The sequence below is a fragment of the Telmatherina bonti genome (assembly GCF_933228915.1).
Source record: "Telmatherina bonti genome assembly, chromosome: 20".
Classification (NCBI taxonomy): Eukaryota; Metazoa; Chordata; class Actinopteri; order Atheriniformes; family Telmatherinidae; genus Telmatherina; species Telmatherina bonti.
In genome coordinates, this window is record NC_136618.1 from 7,997,992 (window position 1) to 8,025,405 (window position 27,414).

General features: G+C 41.7%; 1 protein-coding gene across 3 annotated transcripts in view; it reads right to left on the reverse strand.

Moving 5' to 3' along the window:
* The window catches only part of LOC306770797 (receptor-type tyrosine-protein phosphatase mu-like), a 190,215-nt gene that overhangs the window by 16,285 nt on the left and 146,516 nt on the right, over positions 1 to 27,414 (reverse strand). For all 3 annotated transcript variants that reach the window (XM_079259751.1, XM_079259750.1, XM_079259752.1), the window contains 3 exons: positions 26,211 to 26,285; positions 16,980 to 17,170; positions 2,495 to 2,582 (listed from right to left, as the gene is read on the reverse strand). In XM_079259751.1, coding sequence (XP_079115877.1) covers positions 2,495 to 2,582; positions 16,980 to 17,170; positions 26,211 to 26,285 — 354 coding nt within the window. The remainder of the gene's footprint in view (positions 1 to 2,494; positions 2,583 to 16,979; positions 17,171 to 26,210; positions 26,286 to 27,414) is intronic.

Sequence of the window (27,414 nt, forward strand, 5' to 3'; positions counted from 1 at the left end):
ATGAAGTTTCTTCCGTATTTCGATGAACAACTTGTGTGTTCACATTCACTTATAATAGATGTTCACATAAAGTAAATTAGAGCTCAAACGGTCATGCGAAGAGAACATGAAAGTATGACTCAAGTCTAGTAGCCTGTTAGCTGCTAAATCTCTGTTACTTGGAGAATTTGTGGTCATATCACCCTTAAACTGGAGTTTTGGACGCGATTTAAATGGTTACATCAGCGGTTCCCAGCATATTTTCCTTGAAGAACCCCGTTAAAGTAATAACCAAAAACCTGACACCCCCAGCTGCTAGCTTAATGCTTTCATGAGTGAGCTTCTCGTCACACTGATGGTTTCTAGCTGAGTCTTTTCCTGTCCTTTAAATGACATGGATCCCCTGTGCTCTCAGGTGACTCTGTTGGGGAAAAAGAACTCCATACTGGGATCCACTGGGTTAGATGACTCCTGATTGCCTATGCTTGTCCACACCTTCATCTTATCAAGTATCAACTACTGCAACAACTTTTTTCATCATTTAACAAAACTGTTCTTCACTATTTACAGTCCATTCAGAACACGAGGCTAGGCATTAGCTGCTATGCACTAGCTGCTATGCATTAGCTACTAGACATTAGCTGCTATGCATTATCTGCTAAGCATTAGCTGCTAGGCATTAGCTGCTAAGCAATAATTGATATGCATTAGCTGCTAAGCATTAACTGCTAGGCATTAGCTGCTATGCATTAGCCGCTAGGCATTAACCGCTAGGCATTAGCTGCTGGAAATTAGCTTCTAGACATTAGCTGCTATGCATTATCTGCTAAGCATTAGCTGCAAGGCATTAGCTGCTATGCATTAGCTGCTATGCATTAGCTGCTAGGCATTAGCTGCTAAGCAATAATTGATATGTATTAGCTGCTAAGCATTAGCTGCTAGGCTACTCACTCAGACAGATATTCTAATGCTACTTCTCTAACCCTGTCACTGGTTTCCTGACTTACAGTTCAGATCACACTGGTTTCATTCACTTACATACCATCACAACCTAAACCTGCTGTGTCTCTCCAGTCTTTACCAGTGTAAAGCCACTTTTGCCTTCACTGTCCCTCCTCCCAGCATTAAATGTGCTGACAGTGTGGATGATTTTAAGTGTTTAAAGTTGCCTATTTGGCCATTGGCCATATTGGTCACAGTGTACCAGTGTAAAGACTGGAGGGAAGCCACTTTTGCCTTCACTGTCCCTCCTCCCAGCAATAAATGTGCTGACAGTGTGGATGATTTTAAGTGTTTAAAGTTGCCTATTTGGCCATTGGCCATATTGGTCACAGTGTCCAAATGGTTTCAATTCAGGTTGTCATAGTGATGTCAGAGCAGATGTTGTGCACTTTGTATTCGATAAATATGATAAAGCACAGTATGACAGGGGTCAATATGATGGGGTTTGTTTTCAGCTTGGGTTGATGCATCAAGTTTTAAAATGTCTTCATGAGTTAAAAAAATTTTACAAAATGCAACTAAATGGTGAGTGTGGACTTTCCACATGATGGCTGCCACATTTGTTCGTGTCATCAGGTTTGTTACCAGCTGGCTCGGAGTGATAACTCTGCGGTCAGCAGGTGGCAGTATAAGTCCATCGCTGCCTTTAAAACTACACTTGGAAGAATTCTACAGATTATCCACGAAGCTTCACTTTTCAGGTGAGCTGCTGCAGTCGGCAGCTGGAGGAGGCGTTTGTGGGTGTTTGTCAGCAGGAGAAGAGGAAGGCGGTGAGGGAAGCAGCATGTCCTGAGAAAATCTGCTTCCCCACTGAGCAAGCTTTAATCTGCAGGTAAAAAGTGTCTCTAGCTGAGCTTGTTTTGCAGACGTATAAATCACAGGCCTCCTCAGCATCTGCTGACTCAGACTTTACAGTTTGTTCCAGATGTTAGACGCAGCCGCAGTCGTGCAGGATGTGGTGAGGTCTGCAGTCATGACGTGGTCCCCCACTGAGACGGTGGTCTGTACTGAGAGTCTGCAGGTTAGAGCAGGGTTTTTTTTTAACCTTTTTTGAGCCAAAGTAAACTTTTTCCACGGAAAAAGTCACAAGGCACAGCGCAAACCAAATTGTTAAAGAAAAGAAGCTTATATTAATCATTTAAAGTCCATCTTATCCAAGAGTTTTATATAGCCATCAGATAAACACAAGGAAAGGGAATTTTGTGATTTTTCCTTTTACTTCTTAGACCAGTTAGGTGCAATCGGATGATCTATCACGGCACACTGGGTTAGAGGCTCCTGTCAGTCTTATTTACACCATAACTGATGCCTCTGCTTGAATCTGGCCACACAGTTGTACCACACATGACCCGCGTTTGACCCAAGCAACAGCTGGCTGCTGACTTCTGGGCCATCTGGTCCAAACTGCACCTTCCAGAACCACACGAGGGCCAGATTCAGCTCGGCTGCTTCCACCGAGACACATCTCTGCAGGTGTTGCACCGTGTGTGTGTTTGTGTGTGTGTGTACGTACAGGCGATGATGTTGCCGTAGCGATTCTTCATGCGATTCTCGTCTTTTTTGGCCGAATCCCACGGAGCGGACTGTCCCTCGAAGAAGCTCTGCGGACACACACAGAGTTTTGTTTCAGAGCCGGGTGATGGCAGTCCATGAATAATGCAGAGGGGTGAGTTTGATTCGCCGCTCTTTGCCTGCGTTCACGGACACAACACATGATTAAGTCCAATTATGAGGAGTAGGCTCATGGAGAAGCCCGAGGCGTCCACACACACACACACACACACACACACACACACACACACACACACACACACACACACACACACACACACACACACTGATGGTTGTGTTTTCATGAGTTTAGACGGAGGGAAACAACACGTCCACAAGCTTTCATATGAAATCACACAAGGACACACTCAGGTTACACGCCTGACAGGGTGGTGCTTATTTTGTGTTTCTTTGTGCCACGTCTGTATTTTTGTAGTCGTATTCTTTAGGTGTGTGTGTGTGTCACTTTGATCCGCAGCAGGTTCCCGGGTCGCTCATTAAAATGCCAGCAGACAGATGTGTGTGTGACAGCAATCTAACAGCTCCAGACATCCATCAAACTGTGTGAATGACATCACACACACACACACGCGCACACACACACACACACACACACACACACACAAAGCTGCACATGACTGACAAGCAGGAACAAAGGAGGGAAACTGAAACGGAGAAAAGAATGGAGGGAAGGAACGAACTAATGACTGCTGGCAGCGACTCGCCGTGTGTGTGTGTGTTTGTGTGTGTGTTTATAACTACAGGCTGCTTCAGGCATTGATTTCTCTGCTGTCACTGAAAAGTTTACAGGTCATGACTCGTATATTTGCCACAAACTGCAGTCAGAAGTACGTGATAGTACTCTGTACTACATCTTCCACTCCCGAAGCGTTGCGACGACGTTCAAAACATAAATAAAACAGAAAACAGAGGTTTAAAAGTCTGTTACATGACAAATGGACTGGCGGAGTATCTGACGTTAACTGGAAGCAGACCAGTAAGGTTACAACAGGAGCATTTCAGAGAGGCAGAGTCTCTCAGATGGAAAGATTTCGAATAATTTCAGAAATTTGTTCCTCAAACCATCTACATGAGGGGGGTTAAACATCCGGCCCGGAAGCCAAAACCGGCCCCCAGAGGGTCCAATCAGGCCCGTAGGATGGAAAAACATTAAACTGGTACAGAAGACATTAAATTTAATTTTTATTATAAAAGTAGGTTTAAATTTAAACCATTTTTAAGTCAAGAAAATAAATTACTGACCAAACAAACATGACTTTCAGGTTCAGGCGGTCCCTGTACGACAGGTGTCAGAGCTTGGTCCACATTGCCGGCAGTAAGTCGGATTCGTTTCCGGTGAGGGTTGGACTCTGCCAAGGCTGCCCTTTATCACCGATTCTGTTCATAACTTATATGGACAGAATTTCTAGGCGCAGCCGAGGTGTTGAGGGGATCCGACTTGGTGGCCTCAGGATTGGGTCCCTGCTTTTTGCGGATGACGTGGTCCTGTTGGCTTCATCTGGTCGTGATCTCCAGCTCTCGCTTGAGCGATTCGCGGCCGAGTGTGAAGCGGCTGGGATGAGAATCAGCACCTCCAAATCTGAGACCATGGTCCTCAGCCGGAATAGGGTGGATTGCCCTCTCCGGGTCGGGGGTCAGGTCCTGCCTCAAGTGGAGGAGTTTAAATATCTCGGGGTCTTGTTCACGAGTGAGGGAAGGATGGAGCGCGAGATCGACAGACGGATCGGTGCGGCGTCTGCAGTAATGCGGACTCTGCGCCGGTCTGTCGTGGTGAAGAAGGAGCTGAGCCAGAAGGCGAAGCTCTCCATTTACCAGTCGATCTACGTTCCTACCCTCACCTCTGGTCATGAGCTGTGGGTCGTGACCGAAAGAACCAGATCTCGTATACAGGCGGCTGAAATGAGTTTCCTCCGCAGGGTGGCCGGGCTCTCCCTTAGAGATAGGGTGAGGAGCTCGGTCATCCGGGAGGGGCTCAGAGTAGAGCCGCTGCTCCTTCGCATCGAGAGGAACCAGTTGAGGTGGCTCGGGCATCTGGTCAGGATGCCTCCTGGACCTCCCTGGTGAGGTGTTCCAGGCACGTCCCTCTGGGAGGAGACCCCGGGGAAGACCCAGGACACGCTGGAGGGATTATATCTCTCGGCTGGCCTGGGAACGCCTCGGGATCCCCCCGCAGAGTTGGCAAATGTGGCTGGGGAGAGGGAAGTCTGGGCTTCCCTGCTTAGGCTGCTGCCCCCGCGACCCGACCCCGGATAAGCGGCAGGTTCAAGTGGTTATTGATTACATGATCATTATTTTTAATAATTATTTTAAATAATTATATTATTTTTATTATTATTATTGGTTATTGATTACATGATCATTATTTTTAATAATTATTTTAAATAATTATATTATTTTTATTATTATTATTGGTTATTGATTACATGATCATTATTTTTAATAATTATTTTAAATAATTATATTATTTTTATTATTATTATTGGTTATTGATTACATGATCTTCCCACTGTCGCCAGTGTGCTTGCTCAGGATGGGAGATTGGAGCGCCAACTCAATCCAACTGAGGAAAATATTCAAAATTTGTGTTTTCTAAGAAATTTTAGGTTTATAATGTTTTTTAAAAGGATAATTCATTTAATGTAAACATCTTGATCATGTACTTGTATTATCTGAAGTAAAACAAAGAGAAAGCTGTTTTATTTGATATTTTACAGGTTATTGTACTTTTTTTTATACCTGCTGGAGATCAAACTGCATTGTTTGTGCCTCCTGAACTAAAATTAGTTTGACATCTCTGCTCTGCAGGATAAATATCATCAAAGTATTCAGAGAATCAGAAGGAATCTCTGTGCGCATGGGACAAGGCCAAACTGCATTAAAACCAGAATGATCCTCTACTGGAAATGACAACAACAATATCCAGGACTGTAGAGCAGCTAAAATCCTTCATCGGACCAGAACGGGGCAACATTCCTCTCCTAAAACTCCAGCAGTCTCCTCACTGCCTGGACTTTGGGAAAAGACGAGAGATACTACACAATGCTACACCGAAATAATGAACTTTATGTTGTTTATCTTCGACTAGGAACTAAATGAGACCTGAAAATCACTGCATTCTGATTTTATTTACATTTTACACAGCGTCCCAGCTTGTTTGCAGACCGTGTTGTATACAGTACTACAATAAACTACATCAGCTGCCAACAGGAGGCTGCACAGCGCCAAGCGGCTGACATTTAAAACATTATTATACACAGAAAGTTTGAGTCTGATGAGAGTAATTCATCTGCTTTCTGTCAATATTCTCATTATGAGGATGTGGAGCGATGAAGCAGAGAGGAAGACTGTGTGGTCCTCATTCTTCACAGTGAAGATCCTACGCCAGAGAGTTTCCTCAGCTGATTAGGCAGCTGCAGAGCTGGGCTTGTTACACCTAAACAATGTGCAGAATCAGAGCGTCCGGGGTTCCCAACATCCCAAAGTCTGAACAAACAGGATAAACAGGCTGAAGAGACGAGTTCCAGCTGCTCAGGACCAAACATATCTGATCTGTTCCCAGTCATGACATGCTTTAGTTAGTTAGCTGTTAGCTTTCTGGCATCATCCTGCACTCGTTCACCATGCTGAACACCAAGAATGATGGACAGGATGCTGATTTTACGGGCCGACTGAGAGAAAAAAGAGGGGAAAAGGTCTGAAATGGTGCTGAAGAGCTTACAAACAGACAAACATGTCTTTAACCCTTTAATGCTGGATATGTAATGTCAGATTCACAGTTTCTGAGACTTTTGCAGCACTTTTTGTAAACAACTTAGACTTGTCTTTTGCCCCCTGGTGGACACTTTGTAGCGTTACAATAATTCAGAAATTTTACAAATAAATGACAAATATACATTTTTTTGTTAATTATTCTTGAAAACATCTTGTTAAAGGGACTAATAAAGATCTCAGATTAAAAATGATAATCTCGGGCTTCAAAGTGTTCAAATCTGCAGTCTGTCAGGTGGTTCTGATGAAAACCAGGGTTTATAAAGGCTGTTTAATGTTTGAAAAAGAAAAATGCACAAACTAAACATCAGGCTGCATGAACCTTTTCATGGTTCTGATACTCAAAGCAGGAAGTTCCTCCATGTTGCATCTGCGCTGCAGGAACTGAGGAGGATTGAGTCTACGACGCTTCAGCAGTATGAACGCAACAGCAGGAAAAACCCAAGCAGGTCTGAGGAGGTTCAGGGGCTCCACGGTCGCATCTCAGAGACAGTTTGGTCTCATAAAAAACAACTGAGCCACTGTTTCCCCTCTGTGTTCAGGTTTTGTTTTCTCTCTTGGATCCAACAGACAGGTTGGATCCAACCTGTTAAAGGGGAGTTTTTTCCTTCCCACTGTCGCCGAATGCAGCTCAGGATGGGGGATTGGATCGAAGTCATGCATCGATGCAATCAGTTGGTTTCTATTATAGGATATGTATGAATTGGCTTGAAATGATGTGGATGTAAAGTTCCCTCGGACAACATTGTTGTGAAGTGGCGCTGTACAAATAAAGCTGAATTGAATTGGTCCTGGTTTTTAAACATGGAGATCATAAAATTTTTGTCTCCATGACCCTGATACAAAAGCTTAGATCTGGACTAGCAAAGTGCCAACTAGTCTGGATCTGGAGCCAGTTTTTTTTAACCCTGTCAAAATAAACCAAAAACCTTGTTTTAGATCAGGATGTGGTTCCAAACAGGACTGGAAAACATTCAGATGTATGAGAGGTCCACACAGTTAGGACCATGATGCAGATAAAGAGAGGATTTACACCCTGCAGGTCTCACAGAATCCAGCTAGAACCCATGCTGGTTGTGTGTTGACCCCATTTCTTTATGTTTAGGCAGCAAAACTCAGGTTCAGGTTCAGGAAAGAATCAGTTTGTCTAAAACAGGCTCGAGTTAAACGTGCAGCGTGGATGTAGGACCCGAAACTAAATGTTTGCTTCACGCAGGCGGCTGCAGGAACATTAAGCAACAACAACAACCTTCCTGCTGCTGTCGTTTATCTGTCAGACGCACCATGGTGATTGTATCGCGCATCTGGTCAAAAACCGGACAAACAAACAGCTTTAAGCTCGTTGCAGCTGAACAGGAAGAATTCACCTTGTTGGTCAAAATGGACCAGGCGGGAAAACACTTTACAGTTGAGGACGACCGTGTTCGCCATGCAAACAGCTGTTTGATGGCTACAAATGGACCCATTAGCAACATGGCGCCCCCTGCTGGATAAATACAAGGTTTACAGCTGTTAGCAGCTCATCTGCTACATGTATGTGAACCTTTTAGTTCCGCGGGGGTCACTCCCCTGGATGGAGGAGGATGCAGACTGGGATCAGATGAAACTTAAGTCAGATCTTATTTCTTAACGCGTTCATCCCTGCTGTTGTATTTAAAGAATATTATTTTATTGATTTAATTAAGCAATCTATTTTTTTTTTTTTTATATTTATATAATTAATATATTTTTATTTTTATGTATTTATCTGCAATTTATTCACATTTAATTGTAGTTCATTTCATCCCAGTCTTCATCACTCTTATTTTTTAAATTTTTTTTCTATTTTTTTGTTTTCAATCATCTTCATTAAATTGAGTAAAAGAGAACAAAAATAAATAAATTCCGGTATTAAGGGGTTAAATCAAGTCTAAATTTTCTTGTTTTCTAGTCTGTCCGGTTTATTTAGATGTTACTACAAACAGCAATAAAACTTGAAAATATTTTTTAAATAAAATTTTGCTGATTTAAGCGAGACTGATACCAGAATGAAGGGATGAGTGTTTGGTGGATTATTTCTCTGCTTCAGTAAAACCAGTTGGTGTTGTTGGAAAGCCTGACAGGTCACCTGTACAACCAGGTGAATCTCATCAGGACGATGCTTCTGTGGAACGAACAAGCCAGCTAAACGTGAAGGCAGCGTCTCCAAACCATGAGCCAAAATCTGAAATTTTCTCTGCTTGCATCTAAAAGATTAAACTAATTAATGAAAATTAATTTTAGAAAATTAAACCGGACTTCTGAAGAGTCTAATTTAACTGAGAATGACGAGTCACCAGCACCGACTGGTTTCTGCATAACAGCCGCAAACCAGTTCAGCTCAGGTTAACTGGTGTGATGCTGCAGGAAGATGCTCACAAGTCACACAGTTCTGGTTCCGATTCAGTTCCGGTTCTGAGCCTCTAAGTTATGTTTCTTAGTCACATGGTTCTGTTCTGAACCTCATACTTCTGGTTCTGTGTAGTTCTGGTTCTAAATCACGTGGTTCTAGTTCTGAGTCTCCTACTTCTGGTTGTGAGCCTCATACTTCTGGTTCTGTCTCACAGTTCTGGTTCTATGTCTCATAGTTCTGGTTCTGAGTAATTCTGTTTCTGAGTCACGTGGTTCTAGTTCTGAGCCTCATAGGTCTGGTTCTATGTCACATAGCTCTGGTTCCGAGTCACACAGTTCTGGGTCTGCGCCTCAGAGTTCTGGTTCTGCACCTCATAGTTCTGGTTCTGCGCCTGACAGTTCAGGTTCTGTGTCTCATAGTTCTGGTTCCGAGTCACACAGTTCTGGTTCTGCGCCTCAGAGTTCTGGTTCTGCACCTCATAGTTCTGGTTCTGCACCTCATAGTTCTGGTTCTGCGCCTGACAGTTCAGGTTCTGTGTCTCATAGTTCTGGTTCCGAGTCACACAGTTCTGGTTCTGCGCCTCATAGTTCTGGTTCTGCACCTCATAGTTCTGGTTCTGCGCCTGACAGTTCTGGTTCTGTGTCTCATAGTTCTGGTTCTGAGTCACACAGTTCTGGTTCTGAGCCTCATAGTTCTGGTTCTGCACCTCATAGTTCTGGTTCTGCGCCTGACAGTTCTGGTTCTGTGTCTCATAGTTCTGGTTCCGAGTCACACAGTTCTGGTTCTGCGCCTCAGAGTTCTGGTTCTGCACCTCATAGTTCTGGTTCTGCGCCTGACAGTTCTGGTTCTGTGTCTCATAGTTCTGGTTCCGAGTCTCACAGTTCTGGTTCTGAGCCTCATAGTTCTGGTTCTGCACCTCATAGTTCTGGTTCTGCACCTGACAGTTCTGGTTCTGTGTCTCATAGTTCTGGTTCCGAGTCACACAGTTCTGGTTCTGACAGTGAGAAAAGGCTTATTAAAAGGTCTCTGCAGGTCTATGTGTGAGCGGCGCCATGTTGGACTACGAACTCAGAGTTCCTAGCATTTTTCAGACTCGGATCAGAAACTTGGTGTTCCCATGGTGACCATGCAGGTGAAGGAAACTTGCGCTTGTTCCGGATAAAATTTTGATCTCTTTCACACACACACACACACACACACACACACACACACACACACACACACACACACACACACACACACACACACACACACACACCAACACACACACACCAACACACTGGCGCATGCTACCTGCCCAGGTATAAACATGTCTGACGAGCTGCTTCCTGCTGGTCCATTCATTCGCACACAGTGAGTGATGCTCTGCAGATGTTGGATCTGGATGCAGATGGTGGTCCTGCTCCAACTTCTCAACCAGTCATGTGACACGTTTTCCATCAAACAGGCATGCTGAGGTGCACACGGTGATGCGGCGCTGCAGTCTGTGCCTCTACAGGTCAGTCTCAGTGGTAACCAGCTGTGAGTCTGAAGGAGCTTCATCACCTGCATCAGGAATGCCCAGCTCCGGCCCTCGAGGGCCACAATCCTGCTGGGTTTCAATGTGCCCCTGCTCCAACAGACCTGACTCAAACCAATAAGTCACTGTGCAGACATCAATAGGCTGTTGGATCCATTTAATCCCAGTCAGGTGAGTTGAAGGATGAAGCAAGTTTGGTCCTCGAGATCTACTAAGATGAATGTTTAGATGCTTCCCTCCTCCAACACACCTGAACTGAGTTATGAGCGAATGGAGGAATTCAGGTTTTTGATTTTTATAAATCATTTGTTTAGAAGTATTTTAATCACAAAATTCAGCAGAATTAGGGGCGTGTCTTTTTGACTGACAGATATCCGGTATCGCGCTGCAAGAAGTGTAGCACCACCACGGTTTTTAACCGGCTAACAGTATGACTTCGAGACTCATGCATAATTATATAACAGTATTGTCATCATTAACATATTTCTCCTTTTTCTGCAGGTCTTGCTGAATAAAAGCTGCTGTACATGTTGACCTGTCTTTCCTAGTTATTTCGTATTATTTATGTAGTTCGGCGAGTTAAACACTGTAATATCCCTCCGTTACGGGGCGTTACCATAGCAATGCGTTAACCAGCTGGTTCAGATCAGCTGTCTTTTAACAGGTGAATGAGAAAAACGTGCTGTAGCCTGACAGCGGTTGTATGGCATAAAACATACATCTAGACCAACATAAAATAGTTCCTATATTAGCGGTAAAAGCGGATTGAACAACTTGGAACAGTGAATTAGACGGTTATAATGTACGTCACGGAGTCTAGAACACCACGACGTGCAGGGCTGTTTATAAATACTGGATAATTGTGTTAAATAATCAAGATCTCAATTTTAGTCAAAATAATCATGATTATAATTTGTCATAATCGAGCAGCCCTAGTATGAATTGGCCTGAACTGATGTGTCTGTAAAGTTCCCAAAGAGAACATTGTCGTGAAGTGGCGCAATACAAATAAAGCTGAATTGAATAGAATTTAATTCAGCTTTAGCCTGTCTACCTCTGTTAGCTGGTTAGCTCCTGTTATCTCAGTTAGCTCTTAGCTACAGGCAAGTTGGAGTTTGACAGACGTCAACATCCACCTCCACGCTCAGGAACCCCTCCCCCTTCCTCTTCCCAGCTCTACCACATCGCTCATTTTTGTGTTTTTTGTGCCAGTAGTGACGGCACAGGCGACGCTGACAAGATGGAGATGGTGGGAACCGCCCAATGAGCTTCACCTCCATCTTTTATATAGTCTATGTCTGCACTACACTGTCTTCTAAGCGTCTGCCCAGATTCCCTGTAACTTTCAGGTCAGTGATTTGGTGCCTGATTTTATGATCCAAGGCTCAGATTGGCCGCATGGTGTGTCCATCAAACTGAAGTCCCACCCCGTGTTTGCTTTGCAGCAGCTGAAGGGTCAATTCTCTCTGACGAGATTCAGCTCGACTCGTCCTCTTATTCATCACCTCCCAAAGGGGTAGAGCTGGGAAAATCTCATCGAAAAATAGAAAATCTGGATTTTTTTGCTTCACAAAAATAAATAAATAAATAAATAAATAAATAAATAAATAAATAAAATAAAAAAAAATAAAAATAATCCATTATAAAAATTTTGTCAATTTTGTTGTTTTTATTGATCTCTTTACTTGTCTTCTTGGACATTATAGCAGCAGAATGGTGAGCTTGCTGCTGTTTTTTTTTCCTCATTAAAATTAAGAAAAATGACGAATATAGAAAAGTTTTATACTTTTTTTTGTTTTGTTTTTAATCTACAAAATTTGGCAATATCAAAAGTATATCGTCACAGCCCTACAAAGCGGCTTGTTAGCTTTTATTCCAACCAGACATACTGAATTTGAACGTGGTTGTGGCGGCTGGCGGGTGTTAATTTACAACCTGGTCATGTGATCAGATAAAGAACCAAAACAGAGTGTTCTACGATGACCGATTTACAACATCTTTGATTTTTATAAAGAAAAGAAACAGATTTTCATGTTTTAAAACTGATGAAGCTTATATGGTTCTTCCAGGAAAAACTGTCTTTACTTCAATATAATTCTGCTTTTTATTACTTTATATATAATTTTTACTTTATATATTTATTATATATTACTCGACTCTGGAGATTTGGGATCGCTCCAGATTCTGATAAATCTGTCTATTGATTAGGTGTCATTCACACATCTGACAGGAGTTGAGTCTCAGAACCAGAGGAGAACATTGCAGGGGGTTCTGGGACAGTTTTAGGGGGGAACTACTCCCATATTTTACTGAGTTGTTCACTCCACAGAGGCATCAGCATCATAAGTCCTACCTGGTTATAAAGGTGACTAATCATGCTTTCCAACCATGTATAGCACAACAGGAGGGAAATAATCCACCAACCTTTGTGTCATTTTATGGAAAGTTTAGCTGGATTCCAGCAGGAACAGCAGCTTTGTTCAGTTTCCTGATACGATGTTGACTTATAACAAACTGTGTCACTAAAATCCCTGAAACACAAACTTTTCTGCATTTTTTCCTTCCATTAGTGTTCGTTGCTTCAGTGTCAGGTGCTTTAAACGATGCTGGACTTTCATGCATCGAGGTGAATTAACAGGAACGTCACTGCAGAAACCGGCCAATCAGAGAAAAGAGGGGCCTTAAAGAGACAGGAGCTAAAACAGCCCGAGTCCTCTTCCACTGGACCGAAACATGTTCTAATCTTTTCTGGCTTTGTCATAAAAATGATGGAGTATGTTTCTCTTTTCCCCTCAGAGCAGCAGGAGGTGTGTGCGTGTGATGAAGGGAAATGGTTACCACGGAGACTGGATGTATTTCTGACACACAAACAGGCACAAACTGCAGCAGGCGAGTCTGGCATCAGGTAGACATTCAGTACAGTGCTAATGGGTGCTGGTGGTGCTACAACTAGTCCCTGGTTAGAAACTGACAGAGAAACACAGAACGTTAAGAATCTGAACACCAAGAAGGCGTCTTACCTCGTTAAGCTGTCCAATCAGATTAATTAGTAAAGGAGAAGCATGGAGGGGATCAGGGAGATAACAGTCATCAGATTAAAGCCACAAACATCTGACTCATTTCATTTTGCAGTTCTCACGAGTCCACGTGGACTCGCTGCGTGTTCACAGCGACACACATGCAGGAAAACACACCTGACTGAAGCAATTACAACAAACACGTCTGAAATATTCAAACATGGATGAAAATTAACGATGACATGAAGCTGATGAGACGAAACATGAAATGTTTTTCTGGGAGTTCCTTTTGAGACAAAGTTGGATCCAAATGAGCAAACATCCAACATCGGCAGCGTCTCACCGATCAGGTTATTGATGATCAGAAACTGAGGAGGGATACGGAGAAGTTTGTATGTTTATGTGTCAGACTGGGAACAATTCTGTTGTTTTCTGCAGATTTACAGCCAACATGTGGAAAACATCAGCAACTGAGAGGTTTTTATGAGAATTATTTCCCTTTTCTGGCACATTTGTAGAAATATCCAGGCAGATGTTGGAAAGTTCAGGACTCTAACGCACCAGTTTGGCTTTTAGTATGAATTTAGTCTTAATTGTACTCATTAATAAGAGTTTGGTGGATTATTTTGTAATTGCAATAAATCTAATGTTGGAAAACATGTTTATTTTTTTTCTTTAAATGGAGCCTCATCTGTAGACATAATGCATATAAAAGTATAGAAATGTGGCTGCGCTAAACAAGAAATAAACTAAATATTTTTTATTTAATTATTTTCCATTTTTTCTTTTTCTAACATTTTAACACTTTAATATTCACTAAGAAATAAATGTTTCCATTTATTTGGGACAATAATAATAAATAAATGATTTTTAATAAATGGTTGAGACAATAATGTAGCAGCACTTGTTAAATTGTTCAAACGTGACAGTAAATAGGATTATAAACTTACTTTTATCAGAGATGTTTAGGCTCAGATATATTTACAACCTTCCATTAAAAAAGGGTAAAATTCACATAAAAAAACTGGAGACCAAAACAAAATATTAATAAATGAAGATTTGCTAAATTATAATGTAATGAAATAAGACATGTCTGGGATTTAAATTGAATTTGAAAGAATAAATAAAGAGAAATAAAAGGGTTTTCTGATGAGCAGTGGGTCAGAACATCTGCCAAGAGGTGCAGAAGTCTGAGATTTACAGACAGTGAACGTCTCAAAAGATTGTTTGACAAAATCCTTGTTTACCAGTGAAGTAAACTGTTTTAGTTCATCATGTTTGTTTTCTTTTAAAAAATATTTCAAGATAAACACAGTTTGAAAGCATGTAGTGATTTTATAAAAATTATTTTGATTTATTACTTTTGTTGATTTCATTTTGTTTCATTAAAAGCTGCTTTTTCTTCTTCACTGGACTGGGGCTGGTTTTTAAAAAAAAAAAAAAAAAAAAAAAAAGTATTTATTTATTTTGAATAAATTTCAGGACAAATAAATCCTATATTTATGTCCACAAAATTTTAATAAAATTCATTTTAGTCAGTGAAATTTTTTCCTTTATCAAACAGCAGAGGAGGTTGTTAAATGGTTTTTATTCAGTTTTCCTTTGTATAATTGATAAAGCAGGGGTCTCTAACCTTTGGCTCTTCATAAAGAGGGCTAAAAAAAATAAGTCAATAACCAATAAATAATAAAAATTTAAAAAAAAATAAATAAAAAAAAAAAAGTAAAAATCAAAGATTTTCCAAAAATATTTACGTCCAAAAGTAGAAAATGTATTTGTCCTATTTTTGCCTTTTTTTTTTCATTTTAAAACATAAAATAAAAAATGAAATTGTTCCTGACGGCAGCTAACTTCCTATAGCACACATTTATCTCTTTTTTCCAAGAAGTCCTCTGTGGCTCTAAATGAGTTTTATTTATCTGAGCTGAGAGCAAAAAGGCCTCTTAGGCTGCAGATTTCTGCAGTAGAAGTTTCTGTGAATTTAGTTTATCCTGGTAAAACTTAAAGTCCGTTAAACTTTGGGAACGATCTGGAAGGAACTGTGAACACAGAAATTTTTTAAAGAATTTTGATTTGTGCAGAAATGAGGTCTGCGTTCTCCGAGAGCTTTTCTAGTTCATTCATTTCTATACAGCTTTGTACATTTCAGGGTTGCAGGGAAGCTGGAGCCCATCACAAAAACCCAACAGGACGTCTGCGAGATGAAGAACTGGACCTGATTGTGAGGTTACAGTTAGAAAACATCCAGACTAATGGATGGATGGACAGACGGACGGAGAGGGAGACAGACTCCGAGGAACGCCACACGGCTAACTTTCTGCAAATGGAGGGTGAAAACACTGCGAGTGTGTCTGAGTGAGTGTGTACTCACTATGTATAATGGATTAGCCCTGAGGGCAGCCTGCTAGCAGGCAACCCCAACACACGCACACACACACACGCACACACACACACACACACGCACACGCATACAGCCATTCCCTGTTTTTGCCCCTTAGCTGGGGGGAAGATCTATAATGTATGTCCATCTGCGTGTGTGTGTGTGTGTGTGTGTGTGTGTGTGTGTGTGTGTTAAGGTAAGTAACATCCATTAGTAACTTTCTGGTGATAAAAAAAACAGGTAAAAAAAAAAAAAAAACACATGCTGCACCGAAACACACTGCAGCTGTTAGAGAGAATCACCGGCTTGTTTACGCTCTTATTTTCATCACTCCTCATCTTCCTCCTCCTCATCTTCCTCCCTCCCCCTACTGAATGATTAGCTGATCATCTGATAACCTGAGTGTCCACAGATTAATGGATTCACCGCTCAGAGGGGACACAGCGCCAGCCAATCTACTCATTGATCAGTCGCTCCCGTCTCTTTAATACCCCCCCCCCCTGCTCTGATTGGCTACAAAAACAATGACAGAGTTTACATTTTATGCTGTTTTTGTGTTTTAATCTATGAGGGCTTAATTTGGTTCATTTGATTATATCTGTTTTTAAATTTGTCCTTGTGTGTGTGCGTGTTTGTGTGTTTAGCACTTTGGCCAGGCATGTTGTTGTGGATGAAGTGCTCTTTAAATAAAGATGGTATTATATCGCAGTGACACGACCACGAAGCACAACACTGACAACTGAGATTATAGGGTCCGAGTTGGAATATGTGAGCAGGAATAAGTCCTAAACCTGAACGACAACAGGAGTCTGATGCTGGTACCATCAGATCCGACCCACAAGTCTTTCTCAAGCAATTACTTACCCATATTGATCGGAATGAAATTTCAATCCAAATGAGCCTGATGGGATCAGAATCCTCTGATTGGTATACATGAGGAGTTTAAATTCCAGTCAGGATGTTTATCTGAATACTTATCCTCATGTGAAGACGGCTATTAGTGCAAAAACATCAACAAAATTTCTCAAAAGATGAGAAGTCTGAAGAGCATACAGTATCAGCAGTTTGGTGGTCCAGTTCTAAGAACCCCTTCCATCAGGATCTTGGGGGGTTGGAGTCATAGAAACCAACCAGACCAAGTAAAACTTTTTCACCTGTATGTTTACAAACCAGAACCAGAGTAAGATCTAGTCTCCCTGATCCAAGAGAGAAGAATAAAAACAGAACTTCATCATGGATGTGAAGTGGAAGCCGCAGCAGAATGGGAGTTCAGTGTTTAATGCCGCAGCTGTCGGTCACTAACTGGTTTTGGTGATGGTAAAGGTGTTGCAGGGAAATGGGACAGTCTCATGAAGTGTGTGTCTTCCTCACCTCGTACTCCTCTTTGAAGCCGTACCCCTCTGCACACTTCATCTGGGTTATGTGCTGCAGCAGGTCGGCCACTCGGATGGCCGGATGCAGCTGTCCCGTTTGATAGGGCAACGCCTCACGTTCCGACTCCCGCTGCTTGTAGTGGGACTGGACCAGGCTACTGGTTTCACTGGTCATGGTGTGACTGTCATCTGGAGGGAGAAAAGTAGAAAACAGCAGGGGTAGATCAGATCCAAGCTGGACAGACACTCAGCATGTGCAGTAAAGATGTAATGGAGTCAGGCTGGATTGGACCAGGCTGATCCAGGTACAACCAGCTAAAATTCTTCTAATAACAGAACTAAATTGGATCCACTCAGGTTTTTGTGAAGCTGTGAATGTAACCTGGATGATAAAATAACACTAGTGCTTCAGCTCTTTGGTAAAGGTTTGTTTTAGCTTCTTTCTGGACAGACTGAACACCTTCGGGTTGGGATGAGTCATCATAAAAAATCCACTTGAAACAAGGTTATGTGACCTCAACAGAGACCGGTAAGAAAACAGGTAAGATGCACCCAGCTTGAAACATCCACACCTCCTCAGGAGTCCCTCAAGGCTCAGAACAAGGCCACCTGGCAACAATAAACACCAGTTCCAAAATTCTGGTCAACCGTCTTACACCGCTGCTATGCAGATGACACCCAACTGTACATCACAGTGTCAGAATGAACTTTAGCTTGTTATGGCTGAAGGAACACCATCTTTAACTAAACCTATGCATTAATGAACTATTTATAATCCAGCCAATCAATCCTCAGATCAAACTTAGTATCAATACATAACCATTAATTCATGTCCCTCACAGAAACCAGTCTGTGATGGTCGATGACTGATTCTCCTCCTCTGTATATGCTGATAAATCATCCTGCATCTGACTCAGTTGACCTCCTGCCCCTGGTACTGACCATGGCTCTCTCTAAAACTGGAACCCCTGCATATCATCCAGAAATGTTCTATCAGCCAAAAAAGTCATATGACCCTACACTCCTCAATGATCTCCATCAGCTGCCTGAATCAAATATAGACAGATCTCTGGGTCCCCAGAAGCTGTTTAAACACAGTCATACAGGATTTTGTTCTTTTCAGTCGTCTGGATCTGTGGATCTCAGTCCAGAATGTTCTCATTGGTGGTTCCACAACGGTGGAATGAGAATGCATTTTTAACCCAAAGCTAGTAAATAACAGCTTCCACCAATAAGGGAAGAAAGAGAGAAACAAGTGGTGAAGAGTTGCTGGCGCTCCTGTAGTCGATCAGGTTTAAATTTCCTAAAACCATCAATTTAGTTTAATTTTTTTTCAATAAAACACTAATCCACACCAGTTTCTTAAAGAAAAATTCCAATTGAACTCAAACTTAATTAAATCCAGTTAATTATTTTCCAATTATTAACCAGTTCAATAAAATATTTAAGGACTGATATTCCAAATATCATTTAATGGCCCAAGTCTATTTATTTAGTAAAATTCTTTCCAAATTCTAATTCATTACAACTGTGTTTGTGCCATGCCCGCTAATAAAACGCTGGCTTTTTAAGGAAATCAATGCCGTGCATCAGATCTTCTCTGCTAATCAGCCCTAAACAAACTGGAAACCAGTATCACAAAATATCACTAAACCAGATGCTTTTCAATGTTGCTGAAACTTGTGGTGGTAAACTAAATACTACTTCTATAAATGCTGAATACAACAGAAACACACGACCATCTATACAGACAGTTCAACCCTTTAAACAAGCAGGTGCTACAGGTATTTCATGTCTGAATGCAACCGAAGTATCTCATGACCTTCCCTCACATGAATGTCATGTTACTAAACCAGCCATACATGTGTGACAATGCAGGTGAAGCTTATTGCAGTCACTGATGTAGAAATTAAAGACCTAACAATCAGAGAAATGTCTAACAAGATGTGTGATAGAGAATAAAGTCATTCAGTCTGTCCAGAACTAAGCTATTACTAACCTGGCCAATAACAAGACCTAGTCCAAAACCATGCCTACTAAGCAGTCACCATGACAACACAGATGAATGACACACAAACATCACATGACATCAAACCACATGTCTGAAGAGAGAATGATGATGGTTCCTTTTCACACTGCGGACTATCAATAATTTAATGTGTTTAAATTCCAGTTAATTTTCCCATCCAAGATCCAGTTTTCACAATTGTAAACCCAGTAAAAGTGGCCAGAGTACTGGTCCAGATCTGGTTCAGCGCGGACCTAGGTATTTGTCAGGATCCAGTACACTATAGCTGGAAAGGATGTACCCAGTTTGGCAGTGTACTGGTCCAGAAGTGATCCAGGTTCTTACAGCTGCAGTGTGAAAAGAGCAGAGTTCAGAGTCCTGGAACAGAACAAACCTCTTTGGTAAACTGATTCTGAAACTGGACCTCTGGCATTGAAATAACCAACCAGGACTCTGATGTGAACATTTCAGCAGAGACTCGGCGGACATACCTTCCTCTACACTTTCTAACTCTGTTCTTATTGGCTAGCTTGGGGGCTGACTGACTAATACGAAACTCCCTATCCTAAAGAGCCCAACCAGTCAAGATGAGGAGATGGGCGATGAAATGAGGTCATGGTTTGTGATCAGACGGATAAAGCAACCACTGTGAGGAAAAACAGCAACCAATCAAAAGTGAACAGATGCTGAAACCTGATTGGTTCAAGGTGAAATGGTGGGAGGGGCTGATATTGTGACGTCACAGTTTCACAGAGGGTAAAATATGAGGCTTTGCTAACTGATGACATCACAGGGGATGGTGGGTGTGGCTCCATGCGCAGTGGTGACAGACACCCCCCAACATGAGCCCCCCCATTTAGCCCCAAATTTAACCACTTACCATTAATGGGCACTTTACAGAGAAAGATAGAAGACAAGAAGAAGAGAGGAGACACGAGATAAGCAACAACTTTAGCTCAGGCTTAAGCCTAGACTGAAGCTAGTCTACTGCTAACACACAGCTAGCATGAATCAAACACTATAGTAACTCTATTTGGAATGAAGACAGCTAAGCAAGTGTTTAAGCTAACCTGGCTAACCTGGTGCCTGTGGTCTGAGTGTAGGACTTGGCTAACATCAGCATCCCTGACCTGCAGACAGTTTAGCTAGCCAAAGTAGCAAAGGGAATTCATTTGACAGTTTGGTTTTAGCATTCCCTCTCCTTTGCTTGTATGTTCAACTGGCCTCATAGCATTTTCAGAGCAGTTGTTAGAGCTAAAGCTAAACCAGTGGAAAGTATTTAGTGAGAGAGGTGTCTGTTAGGCCACACAGAGTGGCACAAAAAAGGGAAATATTTTTTACATGAGCAAATAGATAAGCAAAAACAAATTAAACAACAAAAAGAAAACAAGAAAAAATGGTTTTTTTTGTTTATTTCTCTTAATGTGTGTTCACACTTGCAGTTTCAGTCCTTGGCTCAGACTAATTCAGTCCTTGGTCTGCTTTTCAAACTAGGTTTTTTTTTATTCAGTCAACAAATGATCGATAAAAGACACATTACATTCTGATTGGATGGCTTCTCAGCTGACCATACAAACTTCCATGGTAATGCTAAATATCAGGATAAATGGCCTCATTGGGTTTGAGTTAGCTCCACATTGTGGTATTTTTCCCACCTAAAATGGATAAAGAGTCATGACACAACCAAAGGTTCCTGTGTTGCTAAGAATCGCTCCTTTGCAAGTTGCCTGTGTTCAGTATCTTTAATACATGTATGCTCAGTCCAACCATGCTAGAACTATTGTGTAAGCTAAGTATTGATAACATCCTGCACACTTCCCTCATAGATCTGTAGTGATCCCATCTGTTGTGATCCATGCGTTTCCTTTAAACAAGCTACATCTGTCAAGTGTGAACACACCTTAAATGTCAGTTTTGAAGGTTAGATCTTTAAAAAAAAACAGCGGCTTTTATTCTGTTTGTCTTAATGGTGAATCAGAGGCAGTCTTTAGTCTTATCTGAAGATGCATTTTTTACTGATGTCCCAAAACTTCCCTAACAACTAAAAGTTCCATCACCTCTTTATCTGTTTCCATTGCATGAATCTCTGTAGAGAAGACTAATATTTCAAAAAGAGGCTTTTTTTTCATGCAATTTTTTGTGATGGCAACAAAAACATTGAGGAAAGACCTCTATGTCTTCCTCTGCATCATAGCTTATCAAGGTCCTAACCTGGTAGTTGGTTCATCTATCACAGGATTTTATCAGCAGCTGCACAAACAAAACCAAAATAACCTATTTGGAAGTCTTCAGATTTCTATAAAAAAAATGGAAAATGCTGGAAAAAACACTAATCTACAATATACAGGAGTGGAAGTCCTCCAACGTGCACACACCTGGAGAATCACTGAGCTCAGGTGTGTGTTGTCTGTCCACCTGACTGATGTTCATGTTACGATTCATATCAAGCTACACCAGTAAACACTGCCATAGTCTGAATCCTCAGCTGTCCCCCTTTACGTCATTTCAAAACTAAAGGAAACACTTTTGGTGTCAAATTGATGAGTCTACAAAGGCACATTCACATCTGCCTTTTTGATCCATATCCAAGTCTGTTCGCTTCGTTTGGGGAAATGTGAATGCTCCAAACGAATTTGGATCAAAGAAGTGAACTTGGTCTGTCTACAAATGCAGATCTTGGATCGTTTTAAGTTGACCAAATACAGGAAGCTGACTACAAAAAAGTCACTTCCTGCATTTGGTGTAGCGTTGTATTGTGGGTAAATACATAGTGATGGCGTTAAGGGTCCTCTGCCTCGTCTGGTTTTCATACTGCATACATTGTTGCAGTGTATTTCTGCAGTATACTTGCATAAGACACAATAAAAACCCAAAACAGTCATAGTTTCATCTCCATGTTTAACTCGCATGTGGAGTTAAACTCCATTTTTGGGGTTTTCTTCTTCACGGTGGTCTTGTCCTCTCTTTAGCTAAATACTAGTGCAACGCCACCTTTGGTGGGAATGGGGATATATTATTCTAATGGTTTGGCTGGTTTGACCAAAGTGCAGAATGAACACGATCTCGGTCCGCATGGATACACCCCCTTACATCTGAGCCAAGTCCCCAATTGGACCGAATCCAGCGGACTATGCTGATGTGAATGCACCCTATGGTTTGGAATTGGAATTAAGTTTGAAGCTGGTGCTCCTCTGAGGAGGAAAGTTGGAAGCTGACCCATATTTGGCTCCATTTTGATGGTTGGAACTGTACCAATACAGAATCGCAACCTGCTTTCCATAACAATGTATTAGAGGGAAGTATACTGTCATGTTGGTGTGAATCAAGCTGCAGCCTGACTCCTCTGAAACAATCCTGCCCCCACAACTCAACATTCAGGATTTAATCCTGGCTTCTGAACTCAGCTGTATGGGATCTTAACAATGGTCCAGGTTGCTCCAGCTGCATTGGTCTGACCATTTTATCGAGTAACTAAATGAACCACCTGACACCTAGTGCAGGAATACTGTATCTGATCACATTGGTTAACTTCTGTGCACAATATCCTCGCCAACATGTGGAAGTGGGATCAGGGGCTGTGAAAGGTCTAAAAAAAAATTTCCCATGTGAATTTCTGGATCAGGCTGGGTGATGGGTGGGTCCTACATCCTGATGGCCCATCTGTGTTTCACATTTCCTTTAGTATCCAGCTGGGACCCAGACATGGAGCTGACCCGTGCGCATGTGGTGCACAGGTACCTGGGTTTAACCAGTGTGGGGGTCCACCTACACATATCAGCTGGGATGAAATCATGTAGTTTATCTACAAACTGCCTCTGGATGTTCTGTAAATTCACAGTTTGGGTTTATTAATCTGACACAAGGGTGACTGGACATCATGTTGATTGTCATGCCGGACCATCGGAGTCACACCAGTCTAACATAAACAAGGTTATTTGGCTTTTCATATAAAACCCAAAACTAGAAACTTACAGAACTTTACTAGTTTAATATTATTATAAGTAGGAAAAAAATTCCTTAGTGTGGGGGTGGGGCTGCTGTCTGCTGCTGTTTCACTAGCTACTGATTAATTAGCTAATTTAGTTATTTAAAGCAAATGTTTTCACATTTGTCTCTAATCTTGTAATTTGAAGAAGAAATGATCAATCAATTTAACTTCATATGACTCATTAAAAATCCACAAACGTCTGCGACTCCCAGGAATCTAAACCAAAACGTTCAGAGAGGAAAGACCTCCTCTGTTGTTTTTGTGTTTGTTTATTTTCCTCCCCCCTGTCCACGTGGGCGTGTTGTGTCCATGCAGAGGTTGGAGGACAGACGTGACGTCAACACGACACGCAGGAATGTTGTGGATGCGGGGATGGAGTGAAGCCCACCGTTATTTGAGAAAAAAAAGAAAAATATAAAAAGAAAAAAAAAAGAACATAACTGGGGTGAAACCAAGAAGAAAAAAAACAGAAATGAAAGTGTCATAGAAATAAGTCAACAAAAGAAATACGGAAGTCTAAAATTTAAATAAAAATAAATGATGAAAATAAATGTATGTAGTTCCAACAAATATTTTTCTGTAAAAAAAATTAGAAAAAAACCCCAAAAAATGTTTAGGCAAGACTAGTGAAGGGTGACAGAAATAATAGGAAATAAAAAAAAAAAAAAGACTAAAGATGCAAAAACTTTATAACAACACATTTAAAAACCTATCAAGGTCTTAAAAAAGAACCAAAAGCAGCTGAACAAGAAGCAAGCAGGGATGGATGGAAGCCACAATATCACTCTCTTTCTCTCTTTCTTTTCATCTTTCTCACCTGTCTGCCCACTTCCTGTCTATCTACTTCCTCTCTGCCTATCTGTGCAGTCAGATTTTCTGCCTAGAGAGGAAACAAAAGAAAAAGCCTCACCCAGAATGGCCGTTGGTACGAAGGGGTCTGCCATCAGGACACATCAGCAGCAGAATGACAAACAAGAAGGACAAAGGGAAAAGAAGAAAGGGAAACAAATCAGCTCCCTACATTCCTGCTGGGCAAACTGGGCTTCAAGTCAGCTGAATGTCAATTAAAAGTCAGCTTAATATTGGCTGAATGTCAGCGCACTTGTTAGCTAAAAGTTGACTGAATGCTGGCTGAGAGAGAACTGACTGTTGGCTGAATGTCGGCAGAAACTCTCACAATGTTCACTAAATGCCGGCTGCATGCCGGCTAAAGCCTGGCAAATGTTGGCTGAAAATCAACTAAATGCTGGCTGAAAGTCAGGTGAATGTCAACTGAACATTGTTCAGTTGCTGGCATAATGCCTACTGATTGTTGGCTGAAAGTGGCTGAATAATGGCTGTAAATCTGCTGAAAGGTGGCTGAATACCGGCTAAAAGATTAAATTAATGTGGGCTGAATCTCAGCAGAAAAAACCTCTGAAATTTGCTGAATATCAGCTGAATCCAGTCTGGCAAATGTAAGTTCATTGTCAACTAGGTCTGCTGTTGTTTGAATGTCAATGGAAACCTGACTAAATGCTGGCTGAATGTTGGCTAAATGTTGGTTAAATGCTGGCTGAATGTTGGCTAAATGCTGGCTGAATGTCGGCTAAATGCTGGCTGAATGTTGGCTAAATGTTGGTTAAATGCTGGCTGAATGTCGGCTAAATGGTGGCTGAATGTTGGCTAAATGCTGGCTTCGGCTAAATGCTGGCTGAATATTGGCTGAATGTCGGCTAAATGCTGGCTGAATGTCGGCTAAATGCTGGCTGAATGTTGGCTAAATGCTGGCTGAATGTCGGCTAAATGCTGGCTGAATATTGGCTAAATGTTGGTTAAATGCTGGCTGAATGTCGGCTAAATGCTGGCTGAATGTTGGCTAAATGCTGGCTGAATGTCGGCTAAATGCTGGCTGAATGTTGGCTAAATGTTGGTTAAATGCTGGCTGAATGTCGGCTAAATGCTGGCTGAATGTTGGCTAAATGTCGGTTAAATGCTGGCTGAATGTCGGCTAAATGCTGGCTGAATGTTGGCTAAATGTTGGCTAAATGCTGGCTGAATGTTGGCTAAATGCTGGCTGAATGTCGGCTAAATGCTGGCTGAATATTGGCTAAATGTTGGTTAAATGCTGGCTGAATGTCGGCTAAATGCTGGCTGAATGTTGGCTAAATGCTGGCTGAATGTCGGCTAAATGCTGGCTGAATGTTGGCTAAATGTTGGTTAAATGCTGGCTGAATGTCGGCTAAATGCTGGCTGAATGTTGGCTAAATGTTGGCTAAATGCTGGCTGAATGTCGGCTAAATGCTGGCTGAATGTTGGCTATATGTTGGTTAAATGCTGGCTGAATGTCGGCTAAATGCTGGCTGAATGTTGACTAAATGTTGGCTAAATGCTGGCTGAATGTCGGCTAAATGCTGGCTGAATGTTGGCTAAATGTTGGTTAAATGCTGGCTGAATGTCGGCTAAATGTTGGCTGAATGTTGGCCAAATGCTGGCTGAATGTCGGCTAAATGTTGGCTGAATGTTGGCTAATTGCTAGCTGAATGTTGGTTAAATGTTGTCTTAAATGCTCACACCAAACTGCAATCAATTTTTATCGATCATGTGACTAAATTGTATAGCAGGACTGATCAGGTCAGTCCACCACTCATGATTTAGAGTCAGAATGCAGGTACGTCCTACTTGAACACCCACTTCTCTGAACATTGACAGAAGTGTCCAGATGTCTGCAGACAGTACGAGTCTGCAGATTTTCTGAATTTGAAATGTGTGTAAGCGTGCGGAGCATTGGCTCTCAGATGGGCGGAGTGAACAGGTGGAGGTTCATTCAGGTGACGTGGTGCAGGGAAGGCTGTTGGTGTTTTGGTGGAAAACATGAGTCAGACTGACATGAATAAAAATGTCAGTTTTTGCTGCAACAACCTGTTTTATTTAGAAGATAAAGACACTCTCAGAGATGATTTTAGATTAATCATTTCCTGCCAGCAGAGGAGTTCAAATCACCAAAAAGCAATTAAAGACAGAGCTTCGGTTTTTCCGTCCGCATTAACATACGTGATTAAACGGAAGCTCTTAAAAGCAACAGAAGACCTGAGCTCAGTGAATCACATCTGTGTGCTCAGAGCTGCGAGTGCCTGCCTCCATTACAACTTCACCTCCACTAAAAAGCACCACTTTGCCTTTTTATTGATCACGTTCATTCAGCACAGGCTACGTTTGTGATGCCAGAATGAGGTCATGAAGGTGTGTGTTACCTGGGTAGTAGGAGTTGGGCACGGAGGTGCTGATGGTGTTTGTCTTCAGGGTGAAGGAGGACGGCGACGACATGGCTGCACAGAGTCAAACAAGATGTGTTGATCATGATAATATTGATCATCTACATCACAACTTCAGCTACAACAGAGACATGATGAGCCTTCAGTGCTGAGCGACTACAGCGATGGATGAGCAACGTCCAAACTGTGATGATTGTCAGGTTTTTTATGAATCATTCACATTAAAATTCTCATGTTCTTTTATAAATATTCTAAATCATTTCATAATAATCAATCCATCTGCGATGGTGTTTATCTGTCGCATGCACAGGACATCCCTCTGCACCAACTTTGTTGGAAAAATGAAAGCCAATGTTTAAGTCAGAATTTTCTGCAGCAACAATGAGAGAAAGAGGAAAAAGACAATAAGATGAAGAACGAAGGAACAGAGAGAGACAGTGAGGCGCTCAAAGGAGGTGAACGCCTGAGGGAAGGTCGACTCCTCCGTCCTCTACACCTCCATCATCCCTCCATCTTCCAGCCCGCTTCCCCTCTGGCTGCCTCTCTGACAGTCCGTCACTTCATGATAAAACATTTGGTCATATGACCTGCAGCCGTTCAGAGCCTCTTTATTCCTGAATATTACAGCTGTTTAAGCTGCAGCATGAAGACAAACGTCTTCCAGAGACACATCTCTCCATCCTTCAACTCCTTTCTTCTTGGTTTTGATCTGATTTGCCATTTCCAGTTCAGATTTTCTCTCTTCTCATCAGGGTCGGACTGGATTCATCCTTCGTTTCTCTAACTGGGTTCTGTTTACTTTCATTTTCCCATCTCATCTTCAGTTTTTTATTTTTATTTTATTTTTTATGATCTTATTGTTTGCATTTAAGGACATGATGAGAATGTTGGAGAATGTCAGGTGAGGAGAGACAGATGAGAACGACGTGGACACAAAACAAGCTCAGAGATGAAAATGAAGAAAGAAGTATGAGAACATATGAGATGAGGCATCAGTATCTCTCATTACGCTTCACTGGACTGATTTAAAGTCTTTCACAATAAAACTAAGACAGTTATTTCTTCTGATGACATTTTCCCCTCAAATAATCTGGATTATTTTTCCTTTGTTTGGTGTTTTTGTTGTAATTCTGCCTCATCCTGAACGTCTTCTCATTTTGCTTCTTTGTTTTGTGATTTTGAG